Genomic DNA, 16,041 nt, shown 5'->3' on the forward strand with positions numbered 1-16,041 from the left:
TAACTAGGTAAAAATGGACATATGCCTAAAGATAAAGGTAGATTAGAAAAAAAACAAGAGGAAACTTTTTAGGGTGCTGAAATTTTCCATGATACCCTGCCTTTTTAGAAAGATTGTTCAATTAATACATATCTCTATACCTACACAGATCAGATTCACACTGAACAGAATAAACTCTTCCCCCACTAATAAATTGTGAACTCCATGTATTTAAATATTCATATTTTCTTAAATTCTATGCTTCTGTTTATCAAAAAAGTAATATACAACCTAGGAATAGTGGAGGAGCTTCCTCAACCTGATAAAGGGCATCTATGAAAATCCACAGCCAACATCATACTTACTGGTTAAAGACTGAAAGCTTTCCTTCCTAAGGTCAGGAACAAGTCAACAGTGTTCTGGAGGTTCCAGTGAGGGCAAGTCGGCAATGAAAATGAAATAAAAGAAGCCAAATTGGAGAGAAAGAAGGAAAACTATCTCTATTTGCAGTTGACATGACCTGTATACAGAAAATCCTGAAGAATTCACTAAACAACTATTAGAACTAATAAAAAGGTTACAACTAGTTGCAAGGTCACAGGACACAAGATCAACAGACAAAAGTCAATTGTGGGGCTGACCCCGTGGCCAAGCGGTTAAGTTCGTGCGCTCTGCTTTGGCTGCCCAGGGTTTCACTGGTTCAGATCCTGGGCGCGGACATGGCACCACTCGTCAGGCCATGCTGAAGCAGCATCCCACATGCCACAGCTAGAAGGACCCACAATTAAAAAAATACACAACTATGTGCTAGGGGGATTTGGGGAGAAAAAGCAGGGGAAAAAAAAGAAGATTGGCAACAGCTGTTAGCTCAGGTGCCAATCTTTAAAAAAAAAAGTCAACTGTATTTCTATACAGCTGTGAACAACAATCCACAAATGAAATTAGGGACCAGCCCCATGGCCGAGTGGTTAAGTTTGTGCGCTCCGCTTCGGTGTCCCAGCGTTTTGCCGGTTCGCATCCTGGGTGCGGACATGGCACCGCTCATAAAGCCATACTGAGGTGGCATCCCACATGCCACAACTAGAAGGACCCACAACTAAAAATACACAACTGTGTACCGGGGGGACTTTGGGAAGAAAAAGGAAAAATAAAAAAATCTTAAAAAAAAAGAAATTAAGAAAACAATTCCATTTACAATAGCATCAAAAAATAAAATACTCAGGAATAAATTTAACCAGAGAGGTGCAAAATTTTCACTCTGAAAACTACAAAACACTGTTAAAAAAATTAACAAGACCTAAATAAATGGAAAGTTATCTCACGTTCATGGATCAGAAGACTTAACAATGTTAAGATACCAATACTCCTCAAACTGATCTATAGTTTCAATGCAATCCCTAGCAAAATCCCAGCTGGCTTCTTCGCAGAAATTAATAAGCTCATCTGAAAATTCATATGGAAATTCAAGGGATCCAGAACAGTGAAAACAATCTTAAATGAAAAACAGTTTTCCCAATTACAAAGTGTACTACAAAGGTACAGTAATCAAGACGGTGTGGCACTGGCATAAGGATGAACATAAAGATCAACGGAGCAGAACTGAGAGACCAGAAATAAACCCTTACATCTACAGACAATTGATTTTCAACAAGAGTGCCAAGACAACTTCATGGAGAAAGAACAGGTTTTTTTTGATAAATAGTGCTAAGACAATTGCATATCCCCATGTAAAAGAATGAATTTGGACCCCTACCTCAAACCATACACAAAAATGATCTAAAGATTTCTTTTTTTCCTCCCCAAAGCCCCCTGGTACATAGTTGTATATTTTTAGATGTAGGTCCTTCTAGTTGTGGCACGTGGGATGCTACCTCAGCATGGCTTGATGAGCAGTGCCATGTCTGCACCCAGGATCCGAACCGGCGAAACCCTAGACCGCTAAAGCGGAGCGTGCGAACTTAACCACCTGGCCACCGGGCTGGCCCCCAGGCAAAAATGATCTAAATAGACACTTCTCTAAAGAAGTTATACAAGTGGCCAATAAGCACATGAAAAGATGCTCAATATCATTAGCCATCAACAAAATGCAAATCAAAACTATGAGGAGTTATCATTTCACACTCACTAGGACGGCTATAATCAAAGAGGCATAATTAGTTTTGGCAAGGATGTGGAAAAATTGTACGAATGGATAAGGTATGGTATTATCTATACAATGGAGTATATTACTTGACAATAAAAAGATATGAAGTACTGATACATGCTACAACACGGATGAACCTTGAAAACATTACGCTCAGTGAAAGAAGCCAGACACAACGGACCACACTGTATGATCCCATCTATACCAAATAGCCGCAACAGGCAAATCACAGAAATGGGACAGGGAGGACGTTGAGGGAGAAAGGAGAGTGACTGTTAATGAGTAGGGGCCCTTCTGGCCAGGTGATGAAAATGTTCTGAAATTGATTGTATGGATGGCTGCACAACTGTAAATATACGAAAAACCACTGAATTGTACATTTTAAATAGATGTAAATCCCCAGCACCCCCAGCCCTGGGCAAACACTAATCTACTTCCTACCTCTATAGATTTGCCTATTCTGCACTTCATTTCTTTTTATTGCTGAATAATATTCCATTGTTTGGATAGACCACATTTTGTACATCAATTAATCAACTGATAGACATTTGGGTTGTGTTCACTTTTTGGCTATTATGAATAATGCTGCTACGAATACTTGTGTACAAGTCTTTGTGGACATATTTTCATCCTCTGGGTATATACCTAGGACGGGAATTACTGGATCACATGGTCACTTTATGTTTAATCTTTTGAGGAACTGTCAAACTGTTTCCAAGGTGGGTGTGCCATTTTTACATTCCCATCAGCAATATATGAGGGTTCCGATATCTCTGCATCTGCACCAACATGTATTATTGTCTATCTTTTTGATTACAGCCATCCTAGTAGGTGTGAAATGGTAACCAGTAGTTTTGATTCCCATTTCCCTGATGGTTAATGATAATGAACATCTTTTCATGTGTTTATGGGCCATTTGTGTATCTTCTTTGGAGAACCGCCCTTTTTCCCATTTTATTGGGTTATCTTTTTTGAATTGTGTCTTATGAAGCATGTTTCTAATTTTATGAAGCCAAATTTATCTATTTTTTGATTGCTTGTGAAATTGATCTGTTTTTTTCTCACATGTGCATCACTATTTTTATACCACAGCTTTATAGAATGCATTTTAATATAGAGAAGAATGTGTCCCTTAAAAAAAAAAAAGTCTAGGGGCCCCGTGGCTGAGTGGTTAAGTTCGCACTCTGCTTTGGCAGCTGGGGGTTTGCCAGTTCAGATCCTGGGCACCGAGCTACACACCACTGGTCAGGCCATGCTGTGGCAGCAACCCCACAGAAGAACTAGAATATACAACTATGGATATACAACTATGTGCTGGGGCTTTGGGGAGGAAAAAAAGAGGAAGATTGGCAACAGATGTTAGCTCAGGGCCAATCTAAAAAAAAAAAGTCTAGTTGCATTAACTAGAACCACACAAAATAATGGATCTGGAGTTTAGAGATTGGAAGTGGATAAATTTGAGAATGATCAGCAGACAGGTCATTACTAAAGTCTTGGGAACTGATGACGCTAGGGATTGTCTGCTGAGTGAGAAAAGAGGGAGGCGGAAAGAGCCCCACTGAGCTACAAAGGTGAAGGCGGGGACCGAAGATGAGAGTTCAGGGAAAGGTCCTGGGAAGGAATGAATTAGTATGGAAAAGGGTTGTTCTCTCCGCTAAATAAAGCAGGAATCCCGGTCAGAACCACCTGCCTTCTCCATGCCCACACCTGTGCATGTTAAAATTGGGGGCGGTCCCACAACTGGGCAGCTGGGTTTTACTTTATCCTGCACCATCACAACACAGACAGCAGGCACTCCCACTGTGCTGCGGGCGATCCAGTTACCCTTCCCTGATGATTCTGTCTGACATTTCAAACCTTCTCTCTCCTCGCTACCTTTGCTCCTGCCCTTGGATCTGGGTCTGGGGCCCCTTACCTGATGTCTGAGGTTCCTACTTTACTCAGAAGAGAAGCCAAGAGACTTGATTCCCATTATCAAAATGAGGAGCTACTATGAAAAGGAGCAGCACCTGTCAGCTGTGCCTTGCCCTGCAGAGGGAAAAACTGTCTATGTACTTACTGAAGACCAGCCCCTCCTCTGTGCTCTTGGACTATCTGATACTCCTTCCCTAAGCTTTAGGAACAAACAAGCATACTTCAGGAGAGCCCATCTTCAAAAAGAAGAGGAACTTCTGAAGCCCACACTCACCTCCAGCTCCCCACCCATCTCTGTTCTTCTTCAGGGCAAAACTTCTTGTCCAAGCATATGCCTCTACATCCTCGCCCCCATTTTACTTTTCAACCCACTTCAATTTAGCTCATGTCCTCATCAGTCCAGTGAAAATTCTCTCAAGGGAAGGAATAACCCCCTACAGATCAAGGCATTAGATCCTTTCCCGCTTTATCTGACCTGACCTGTTAGCATCTTGACACAGGTGCCCACTGCCTCCTCCTCGGACTTCAGGGCCTCCCTCCTGAGGGGTTTGCCCCCACCTCCCCTGCGCTCCTCCTCAGTCTCCTGGGCTGGCCTCTCTCCTGCCTGTCCTCCAAATGCTGGCACTCCTCAGGGCTCGAGGTTGGCCACCATCCCACGCACTCCTAGGTCTCTCCAGCCACCGCCTTCCCACCCCCGATCTGTGTGATTACATCTCCACCAAAGCAGGACAGTGTACACGAGGGGATGATTAACAATACCAAATGCCACAGAAAAGGGCTCAGAGCTGTCTCCTGAACCTGACAGGACGTTACTGAGGACCTCAGGGAAAACACTTTCAGTGGGAGACAGAAGCCACCATGCAGGAGGGGTGTGGTGCGAGGAGCAAATGTAGATGCTACCTCCTGTTAGCAGGGCTGTGACACCAGAGAGAGGTGGGGGAGGCTTGAGGCGGAGACACAGTGGCTGGAGGGGTTTACAGGTGGAGGAAATATGAGTGTGTTGGCTGAGGGGCGGGAGCACGCCAAGTCCAAGGGAGAGGAGGCTGAGGGATGGGACCTAGCCCTGAGACACATCCAGTGTCATCTCTCATTTGCTACATTCCTTCTGGCCTGTCTTACCTACATACAAACACAGATGTCCTGTCCCACGCCATCCCACTCTTCAAAGAGGCTGAATGGCATGCCCCTTCTCCTCCTTGCCAAGGATACAAACGTTACACTTTTTTCAAGGACCAGTTTAAGACTGGTCTTGCCTGAGTAAGCCTAACTAAGCCAATTTTTCTCTCGTTTGACTCTTCCTGGAATGTACCTCAACTTTCCAACCTACCTTTATAAACTGGCTTTCTAGCCAGTTGATGTAGGTAGATCTTTTCTTGTCCAACCAGAGTGGAAGCTCCTCAGGCAAGAACAGCCATCTCTGCTTTCATCAGCAATCCCCCTTCTTCAATAAGCCCACTGATAAGTAGTGTCAGGCACTTGGTAAGAACTTCATCATTTTTTCTACTTCACACACCACCTCTCTCCTGCCCTGACCACCAGCCCGGAAGTTAGCTCCATTCTGAATTTCCTGTATCACCTAATCCAAACTTCTTTTTCCAGTGTAGGCTTTTTCCTTGGCTCCTGCAAGCTACCGCATTATCAACAATGAACCACAGGGTACTGACTCCTGAATCTATCCAGACGGCTTCCCCAAGATTCAGAATCTTACATTCTCATGCCAGCTGGACATCTTGACCAGAGAAGACCCCAAATCACTATTGCCAACAGACATTCCTGACACGAGTCTCTCTACTTCTGTATGCCAGAAATTTTCTATAATAAAAAAAGTTTTTAAATTAATGCTCCAGAAAATATTCTAAAATTAGATTATGGCAATGGTTGTACAATTCTGTGAATGTACTAAAAAAAAGCCACCCCAATGAATTATACACTTTGAATGGGTGAACTGTCTGGTATGTGAATTGTATCTCAATAAAACTGTTAAAAATCAGCATGTCCAAAACCAAACTCATCATCTCCCTACCCACCCCACCCTCAAAACTCCTATGTGGAGCCTGCTCCTTCTCTGCTGATGTTACCATAACCCATTCAGCCACCTATGCTGGAAACTGAGTTATTTTCAAATCCCCCTTCTCCCTCAATCCCCATGTCCAATCATCACCACTCCTGTCAGTTTATTGCCCCAATAAATCTGCCCACTTTTTTTTGTTTTGGAGGAAGATTAGCCTGAGCTAACATCTGCTGCCAATCCTCCTCTTTTTTGCTGAGGAAGACTGGCCCTGAGCTAACATCCATGTCCATCTTCCTCTATTTTATGGGAGACGCCTGTCAGAGCATAGCTTAACAAGCAGTGCGTGTGTCCGCACCCAGGATCCGAACCGGTGAACCCCAGGCTGCCGAAGCAGAGATGCAAACTTAACTGCTGCGCCACCAGACCAGCCCCAATCTGTCTGCTTTTTATCCTTCACTCATTGTTTCAGGCCATATTAGGTTGGTCTCCCTGTAGCCTATGCAGCAGTGGTCCTAACCGGTCTTCCTTCCAGCATTCGCATCTCCATCACATCCACCCTCTACACAGCCCCAGAACCATGCATCTATAAGACTAGTGTGGTCATATTCCCCGACCAAAGCTTTCAACCCCCTGCCTCCAGGATAAGCCAAGCCCTTGACACAGGACACAGGACTCCACAGAGAGGCTTCCATCTCCACCTCCTCCCAACTTATTACTGTCTGCCTCACATTTTGTGTTCCAGCAATACTGACATGTTCCACTTTTGACCAAACACCAGGTAATTTCTTATCCCCATGCTCTATGTTTATGTTGTTCCCTCTATCTGGGATGTCCTCCCTGTAACCAGATCACCCCCAATCCTCTGCCTGATTATTCTCTAAGACCTGGCTTACTACCAAGTCAGCTCCTCCACTAATCACAGACAGAACCCCCAGTCTCCTAGGCGAGTTAAGTTACCTTTCTCTGTGTTCCCATTGTACCCTGTGCATCTCTCTACCACTGTGCCTACCAATCACATCCAAATTCTCTTTGCATTTGTCTCCTCCCCTAGCTTGTCCAATCTCTTGAGGGTGGGCATCACTTTATCCTCTGCACCTAGCACAGAGCTGGCACACAGTACTCACCATCCTCACTTCTACTCCCATCCACTCCTCAACCCACTGAAGTCTGGCTCTCCCCGAGTCCCCAAAGAGCTTCTGGACCTTTCTGCTGTACTGAACACCTGACCACACGCTGCTTCTCAAGGCTCTGCTTCAGGCCTCCAATCTCCCCTATTTCTCTAACCGCCTCACATGGTCTTTCTGCTGCCCTCCTCCTCCACCCCAGTGGAAGATCACCTCAGGATCATCTTCTCATTCTTTACGCCCTTCCTGAGCCTTCTCATTGGCTGCAAGGCCCCATATTCTGAAACTTCCAAATCGGTATCAGCCCTGACCTCTCTCCAAGACTCCCAACTCAGACTTCTAGCTGCCACTTGAATAACTCAAACAAGATGCCCCTGAGACACCTCACATTTTCTGTCCTGCAAGGCTCTGCCTTCCAGATGTTGGTTAATGGAGTCTGTCACTGTCCAGCCAGCTTCCCAAGCTGGAAATCCTATAGTCATCAATTCCTCCTTTTTGCTCATCTCCAATCCCCCACCTCCTGGATCAACCTTCATGTCAGATTCCATTGATTTTGCCTCAGAAATTTCTCTCAAATCCGCCCCCCTCTTTTCCACCACACCTGTTACTGTTTTAGCTTAGGCCCCCATCACATTCCACAACATCACCCCATCTCTGTCTCATTATGGTTAGACACAAAGCCTGTTTCTATTGAGGAGAAAAAACCTAACTTTGAGTAGATAATATATGCACACAGTAAAAGAATTCAAATGATTCAAGAAGTACAATGAGGGGCTGGCCCCGTGGCCGAGTGGTTAAGTTCTCGAGCTCCGCTTCAGTGGCCCAGGGTTTCGCTGGTTCGGATCCTGGGCACAGACATGGCACCACTCATCAAGCCATGCTGAGGCGGCATCCCACATGCCACAACTAGAAGGACCCACAACTAAAAATATATACAACTATGTACCAGGGGGCTTTGGGGAGAAAAAGCAAAAATAAAATCTTTAAAAAAAAAAAAGAAGTACAACGAAATCTCCCACCCCCAGAAGCAGCCACTATTGTTTCTTGGGTATTTCTCCAGAGACATCCCATGATTATACAAGAAAAAAAGTTATGTATCTCATAAAAACTTTTGCGAATGGCAGATGCAGAGACAGACAGACACACACACACACGAGATGGAGGTTGAGACTTTCAGCAAACCCAAGTGAAAAAGCTGACCCACGTGGTCTGGAGGGGAAGGAGTAGGTCAAATACCAAACAGGGAGGGCCTCCTCCTGCCACCAGCAGGCAGCAACGGGAGAGGAGGGCCCCGTTTTTGAAGAGAGACCTGTTGAAGGCCTCCGACACTCGGCCCCTACACCACTTATCAGAATCCCCTCACATACAAACGGTGACTTGTGATTTTTAAAAAGCTTTTGTCTCACTTCATTTTTATCTAGTGTGAAATAATTTTGAAGTGCTGAGATGACTGACAGGATTCTGGAGGATCACTGTGCCTGCTGGGTAATGCCCTGCCTAGAACAACCTCATTTTATGATTTGACAACACACTCCTGCCATCTCCAGATCCTGTCAGCGGTCAACTCTCAAAGTGACCAGCAAGCTGTTTCCACTACTCTGATGACCCTTCTGCCGGGACCTAACCAACAAACGGCAGCACAGTCTCACTACTCAAACGCCCTCTCCTCTCTGGGGCACCCACCCAGGCAGTCAGCGGCTCCCCAGAGCACTCTAGCCACCCCGCTTTTTCCAATATTTCCTAATTTAGGTGGAAAAAATAGTACAACATTAAAGAACATCTTAAAGCAAATCTCAGCAATCTAAAATGATTTTCATTTCGGATGCCACCTTCTGTATATGCAGTATAATTGCAATCACAGTGTATGCGCTCTGTTAAGACTGCTTTCTCATTGTGTTGGAGTCCACTTCTCAGACTTCTAGCCCCTTAAGTACACGTCTTAATCATCTTTCTATCTTAGCACCCAAAATAGAGCCTGAAACATAGGAAGGTTTTGGGAACCATTTATCAGAACCTACTCTGGTGAACAGAGAAAGAGGCAGACCGCATGCCCAGCGGCGACAGAGGCATAAAGTCACTTAAAGAAGTGACGTATGCCACCTACACTAAAGCCATCAGGGAAATGAACTCATGTGTATTTTAAGAGTGTTCCAAGGAGGGGAATGGGGACGGAACAGCTGTAAGGTTCTCAGAAAGCCATGTGCTCACCCTGCGGGAGTTCTTTAACCTTTCTGAGTCTCAATAAAAACCAGAGCTCTCACCCGCAGATCAGCTACGTAAGGTCGGTCCCAGGCAGTTCCTGGCACAGCGCACACTTAGTGAATACAAGCTGCTGAGATGGGGATCAGGGGACTGCCAGGAAAGAAGACAGGGACTGCAGTGAGTTGAGCAAAGCAGTCAAAAGCACAAGCAAAAGAAAACACTGATGCATCCCAAGCCAGGGGAGCACCCTGAGATGCTGGACTGTCTCAAGACCACGCCATTTAAGGGGGCTCTCCTGTTTGAGCTTTGCCTCCTGGGTAGCGCCCTGCCTAGGAGAACTCCCTCCTTTTATGATTTCATAACAAACTACTGCTATCTCTGGATCCAGTCATGAACCGGAATTTACTCAGAAAATACCCCCAACAGAAGCAAAGGTTTCTGCGGCTCTCCACTCTGAGAACGCCACGCCTGCTGGTGCAAAGCAAGTGGCAGCGAGGCACTGGGGACTGGAGCCATATCTGACCCAAAGGCCAGGCAGCTCCCAGGTTGGGGAAAACAGCTTCCAGCCCAAGCTGCCCGTCAGCAGAGTCCAAGGGTCCCAGCTGATCTCAGCACTATTCTCAAACCACGGAATTAGGTTAGGAATTAAGCAATTCCTGCAAAGTTTCAGGCATTCTTATGAATTTTGAGGCAAGGTCCAGGACTCTAAACTCTTTTGGGTCCCAACACTCTCTTCCTTCCACTGACGCAGAAGGCCACACCCTCTATTTCTACCCACAGAGAGAACTACTGTTCTGGTATTTTCCACCGTAGATTAGTTATGCCCGTTCTAGAACTCCACAGAAATGTAATCATGCCATCCACATTCTTTAATGTTTGCATTCTTTCCCTTAACGTGTTTTTGAGATTCTCCAGTGTTGCTGTGTAGCAGGAGTTTGTTCCTTTCTACTGCAGAATAGCATTCTGCTATAGGAACAAACCAGTTCTATTGTGATGGCACGTGGGCTATTTCCAGGTTTTGGCCATTATGAATAAAACTGCTCTGAGCAGTCATATCTCTTTTTTTAGACATATGTTCATTTCTTTTGAATAAATACTCAGGTCTGAGGTGGATATTTTATAGGAAACTGCCAGACCAGACCCTTTTCCTGAGTAGCTGTCCCAGTTTCCACTCCTACCAATAATGTATGGACGTTCCAGTTGCTCTATATCCTTGCCAACATACAGTGTTGTCATTTTTACTTTAAAAATTTTAGTCATGCTAGGGACTGGCCCGGCGGCGCAGTGGTTAAGTGCGCACGTTCCGCTTCTCGGTGGCCAGGGGTTCGCCGCTTCGGATCCTGGGTGCAGACATGATACTGCTTGGCATGCCATGCTGTGGTCGGCGTCCCACATATAAAGTGGAGGAAGACGGGCACGGATGTTAGCTCAGGGCCAGGCTTCCTTGGCGAAAAAAAAAGAGGAGGACTGGCAGCAGTTAGCTCAGGGCTAATCTTCCTCAAAAAAAAAAAAAAAAACTTTAGTCATCCTAGCCAGTGTGAAGTGCTATTTCACAGTGGTTTTAATTTATACCTCTCTGGTGACTAATGACATTGAGAACCTTCTCAAGTGCTTATTTGACTTCCTTTATTTTCAATTCAGTGGCTTTTTAGTGTACTGACAAAGTTGTGCAACTATCACCACTATGTAATTTTAGAATCTTTTCATCACCCCAAAAAGAAACCTTGTGCCCATCAGCAGTCACTCCCCATTCCCTCCTCGGCTCAGCCACTGGTAACTATTATTCTACTTCCTGTTTCTACGGATTTGCCTATTCTGAACATGTCATATAAACAGAAACATACAATATGTGGCCTTCTGTGACTGGCTTCTATCACTTAGCATAATGTTTTCAAGGTTCCTCCATGTGGTAGCACGTATCAGTACTTCATTCCTTTTATGGCTGAATAATATCCCACTGCATAGATAATATCACATTCTGTTTTTCCATTCATCAGTTGATGGACATTTGGGTAAAATAATTTTTTTTTTAAAGATTTTATTTTTCCTTTTTCTCCCAAAGCCCCCCGGTACATAATTGTGCATTTTTAGTCGTGGGTCCTTCTAGTTGTGGCATGTGGGACGCTGCCTCAGCATGGCCTGATGCGCGGTGCCATTTCCATGCCCAGGATTCGAACTGGTGAAACCCTGGGCTGCCGCAGCAGAGCGCACAAACTTAACCACTCGGCCACGGGGCTGGCCCAATAAAATAACTTTTATATAAAGAATTTGGAACTCCTTCTCTGTGGTTATCTTCTTTCCAAGATGGGCCTTTATCATGTGACAAGGCATTAAAAAAAACGACAAACAAATGAGAGACTTGCCAGTGCCAATCCCTTCTTCTGGGTGTCAACTCCTCTGCAGTTAGTTACTGCCTGCTTTCGCTTGCTCTCCAGTACCTTCAGATAGCAAGCAGTCTTTTATATTTTGTGCAGAGTTTATAATCATTATTTACATAAAGGTTGGCCTGATATGAGCTACTCCACCATTACCGGAAGCAACCTCTGAGTACACTGCCCAGCACCTTTTCTCCATTTTGGTAACAGTACTCCAACTTCCCTTTGGGAAACGATCCCCCACTTTCGTTCTAAGGATGGGTCTATGACCTGGGCCCATGAAAATATTACATTCTCCCTGACCACAACGACTGGTTCAGGCAGAGACAAGTGACCCAGGTCTGGCCAAAATCAATTTCAGATCTTTTGCTGGAGCTATCTGCAAAGGATACCCTCTTTCAGTTGGTTGTTAAGAGAGTAGCATAGAAGCCTGGAACTTATGGAGGCTTTTGCCTGCTAGAGAGTGAAACCAACATGGAGGAGAGCACAGCTGAAAGACAGAAAATACTGGTGACGTAATTTAGGATTCTGGATATAACCATGCCTGAAGCTGGTATACCCAGGACTCCAGTTAAGAGTCAGTAGACACTCCTTTTCTGCTTAGGTTAGTTTGGGTTAGTTTTTTGTTATCTGCAACTGAGAAGTCTGACTAATAGATAATTCTTAGGGATCCAGGTTGCAAGATGGAAGCACATATTGATTGCTAAACATTCAGCCTAAAACTGTTCTCTGGCCCCTCTACTAGCAGCCGAGGCCTCATACAAGCAAATTCAAACATCCTATATTTATGCCACTCTAAGATTAATCCCTCGGGGCTTAAGACAATAAGGGCTTTGTTCTGAGTCAAAGGGAAGCAAGGCATCTAAGACTCTCCACTCAGATTCCATACCTTCAATGCAGTTACCATAAATAAGAATCTACAATTGTCAACTGGTTTAAAAAAAAATTAAGGAGAAGCGATGACTTCTTTTTTTTCTCCTAGTATCTACCATGCTTCTGTACTGAAGCTTACACAAGTGATTCTCGTGGAAACCTTACAGCAATCCGAAAAGGACACCCTCCTCACAGCTGGCGAAACTGAAGTTCAGACAGGTTAAGTTACACCAGGGAACCCAGGAAATACAAGTAGCTGAGCTGGGGCTGCAAGACTGCAAACTCTAAAATCTACAGTCTTCCTCCAACTTCCAAATTTTGTCACAACTGCGGCATATTCAATAGCAAAAGAGATCATGGAAGTAGAAGCATTTTGTCTACTGTAAACTGCCAATCAACTGTTAGGTTATTATGATTACCCTGAAAGTGTCACCAGTAAGATGGTGTCTCACTATGGCATCTGAAAAAAAGAGCAGGAAAATAAAGGTAATAATGACAGCTATTCCTTACAGAGTACCTACCTCGTGCTGAGCAGTTTTATGTAGATTATCCTATTTAACAGTCCTAACAATCCTGCAAAGTAAGTACTATTCATTTAGCACTGTGTAAACTTGAATCTTGGAGAAATAAACAACTTCACCAAGGTTACAAAAGGAACAGCGGCAAAGGTGGGCTTCAAATCCAGATACATCTGACTGCACAACCTAAGCTTTAAGGGCTCAGAAAGCCCTTAGTATCATCAACATCCAACTCCCATTAGTTCAGTGTCCACCAAACTACCATCCACACCACTGATATAGTGACCACATATCCTGAAGTGACATAAATTGGGTATTTTTTCCAATGCAGATGATTCATCCAAAGCCTAAATGAGATTGATTTTTAAAACCTTTGTAAGAATCTTTCTATTAAAATTTAGAATTCAGAAAAAAAGGCCTGCAACTTACCGCATGTCCCAACTTCCAGCTCCACAAAGTCGGTGGCTAAAACTATGGACCCTAATGGATCTACCAACTGAGAACAGAGGGCCTCATGCTTGGGCCAGGTATTTCTAAAATGGACACTCTGGTTTACGAAACACTTTCAAGGCACTGCTTCAGATCCTGGACAGCGCCTCTCAAACAGCCCTCTCCTACGGACCCTACCCTCCAATAAGACCGGCGAACAATTCCAGTGCCCCAACTCAAACAGGTAAACTTTCATCCTTCTGTCGTGCCTGCCCAAGCTGCTATGCCTGCCTGGAATGCCCTTTCATCCTTCCTCCACTTCCCCCCAGAGTCTCTCAAATTTACTCATCATCCAGGGTCCAAACCAAACGGCAGCAAAGTTGATGCTTTTACAGCAGTACTCGCCAACCTTTCTCACACCACGGCACACAGAGAACATGGTAATATCTGTATGGCATGCTGCGGTAAAAGGGAAAAGTTGCTCACAGCCATAAAAGCCTGGCAGGGTGATCCAGCTGCCCCAGGCTCCTCTCATCTGCCCTGATGCCAAGGGCAATCAAAACTTCCAAAGCAGGGGGCCGGCCCCATGGCCGAATGGTTAAGTTCGTGTGCTCTGCTTCAGCGGCCCAGGGTTTCACCTGTTCGAGTCCTGGGCGGGGACATGGCACCGCTCATCAAGCCATGCTGAGGCGGCGTCCCACGTGCCACAGCTAGAAGTGATCCACAACTAAAATAAAAATACACAACTACGTACTAGGGGGCTTTGGGGAGAAAAAGGAAAAATAGAAAAATCTTTAAAAAAAAAAGTCCAAAACACTGTACAGAAACTTCCATTCTTGCACTTGTCATACATACACCGAGACACTAATTGTTTCATTTACTTGTCTCTCCTGCCAGACCACAACTTCTCAGAAGACAGGGATACAGTTTTATGCATTTTATATTCTCAGAAACTAGCACAGGGCCTGGCACCTACTTAAAGTTCTCAGAACAGACTGCTGAACTGAGCTGAATCCTGGAAACCTCTTAAAACAGTCTTTTGTCTTAGAAACACTGCAACAATTCTGAAGCTGGACCATTCGATATCTTCTCCTCCCCGATCACAGAAAAAAAAAATTGGCTGCTATCAACACGTTCTAAGAGGGATTGTCTACCTCCCATCTATGGAGAAGAGGTACTTCCCCTTTATAAATTCACTCATTCAATAATATTTATCAAGTACCTACTCTGTGACAGGCATGATGGATATACAGCAGTGAATGAGACAGTCTCTGCCTTGCTATAGTCCAGAAAGGAACAAAGATATTAAACAAATAGTTCCATACACTTTTTTGTGGGTGAAATAACACTCTAATAGAGACACAGAACAGATAAATGGATAAATCTAAAGAAATAATGACAGAGAACACCAAAAACTGAAAACAAATTTTCAGGCAGAATGGACCCACCAAGTGCCAGAGAGAATACTTACAATTAGACACCCAGCAGTGAAACTTCAAAGCCTCAAGGATAAATACGTGCTAACAGAAGGATAGAGAAGGAAGGGGGGGAAGCAAAAGATGCCAAGAATAACTCAAGCGTCTGGCTTAAGCAACTGAAAGAATGGGAGGACTGGGGAAGGTGTGTGGCGGGTAAAACTCAAAATTTCAGTTTTGGACATGTTTGAGATGCTGATTAAACATTAAGAGGAGATGTCATGCAAGAACAGAATATAAGAGACTTGCCCCTGGCCGAGTGGTTAAGTTCATGCACTCTGCTTCGGCGGCCCAGGGTTTCGACGGTTTTGGATCCTGGGTGCGGACATGGCACCACTGATCAAGCCATGCTGAGGCGGCATCTCACATGCCACAACTAGAAGGACCCACAACTAAAAAAATATATACAACTATGTACCGGGGGTGCTTTGGGGAGAAAAAGGCGGCGGGTGGGGGGGGTGGGGGTAAGAGCTGAATATAAGACTGTGGAGTTCAAGGCAGAGCATTGGTTGAAGATGGAAATTCGAGAGTTAGCACAATACATGGTATTAATATTTAAAGCCTTGAAATGGATAACTCCCAGCAAGTGAACACAGAGAACGGATCCAGGATGAGGCCTTGGGGCAGTGCCACCATTAATGATAAGGAAGAGGAGCAAGAATCAGCAGAGAGGCCAGAGAAGAGCTGACGCTAAAGACGAGAATGTTCTGCAAGCCCAGTGAAGAACACGTTTCAAGAAGGAGCAGTGATAAACTGCATCAGACACTGCTGTGGGACTAAGAACTAAATACCGAATCTGGCGACCTAGAGATCATTGGTGACTTTGACAAAGAGCTGTTGCAGCAGCGTGGTGGGGACCAATGCCTTACTGGAGTGGGTTCAGAACAGACTCGGAGGAGAAAAGGTGCCAGTGAGTAGAGACTGAAGCTTTGGCTGCAAACCGAGCGAGAGAGACGAGAAGGCACCTGCAGGAATCTGGAGGGAGAATGAGGTTATTT

The 16,041-nt window shown here is 44.8% G+C and overlaps 1 protein-coding gene across 10 annotated transcripts in view; it reads right to left on the reverse strand.

Annotated features, from left to right (window-relative positions):
- The window catches only part of SGF29 (SAGA complex associated factor 29), a 36,833-nt gene that overhangs the window by 20,203 nt on the left and 589 nt on the right, over positions 1-16,041 (reverse strand). For 5 of the 10 annotated variants that reach the window (XM_070568129.1, XM_070568131.1, XM_070568130.1 and 2 more), the window contains exon 2: positions 15,913-16,018. The exons of 3 other annotated variants lie outside the window; for them this stretch is intronic. Coding sequence is in view for 1 of the 7 variants with exons in the window: in XM_070568125.1 (XP_070424226.1) it covers positions 15,835-15,858 (24 nt within the window). In the remaining 6 variants the exon portion in view is untranslated. Of the gene's footprint in view, positions 1-344; positions 592-15,834; positions 16,019-16,041 lie in introns of those variants that run through there. 2 more of the 10 variants (XM_070568125.1, XM_070568135.1) reach the window with 2 other exon arrangements.

Source organism: Equus przewalskii, chromosome 12 (assembly GCF_037783145.1).
Source record: "Equus przewalskii isolate Varuska chromosome 12, EquPr2, whole genome shotgun sequence".
In the NCBI taxonomy this organism is placed as follows: Eukaryota; Metazoa; Chordata; class Mammalia; order Perissodactyla; family Equidae; genus Equus; species Equus przewalskii.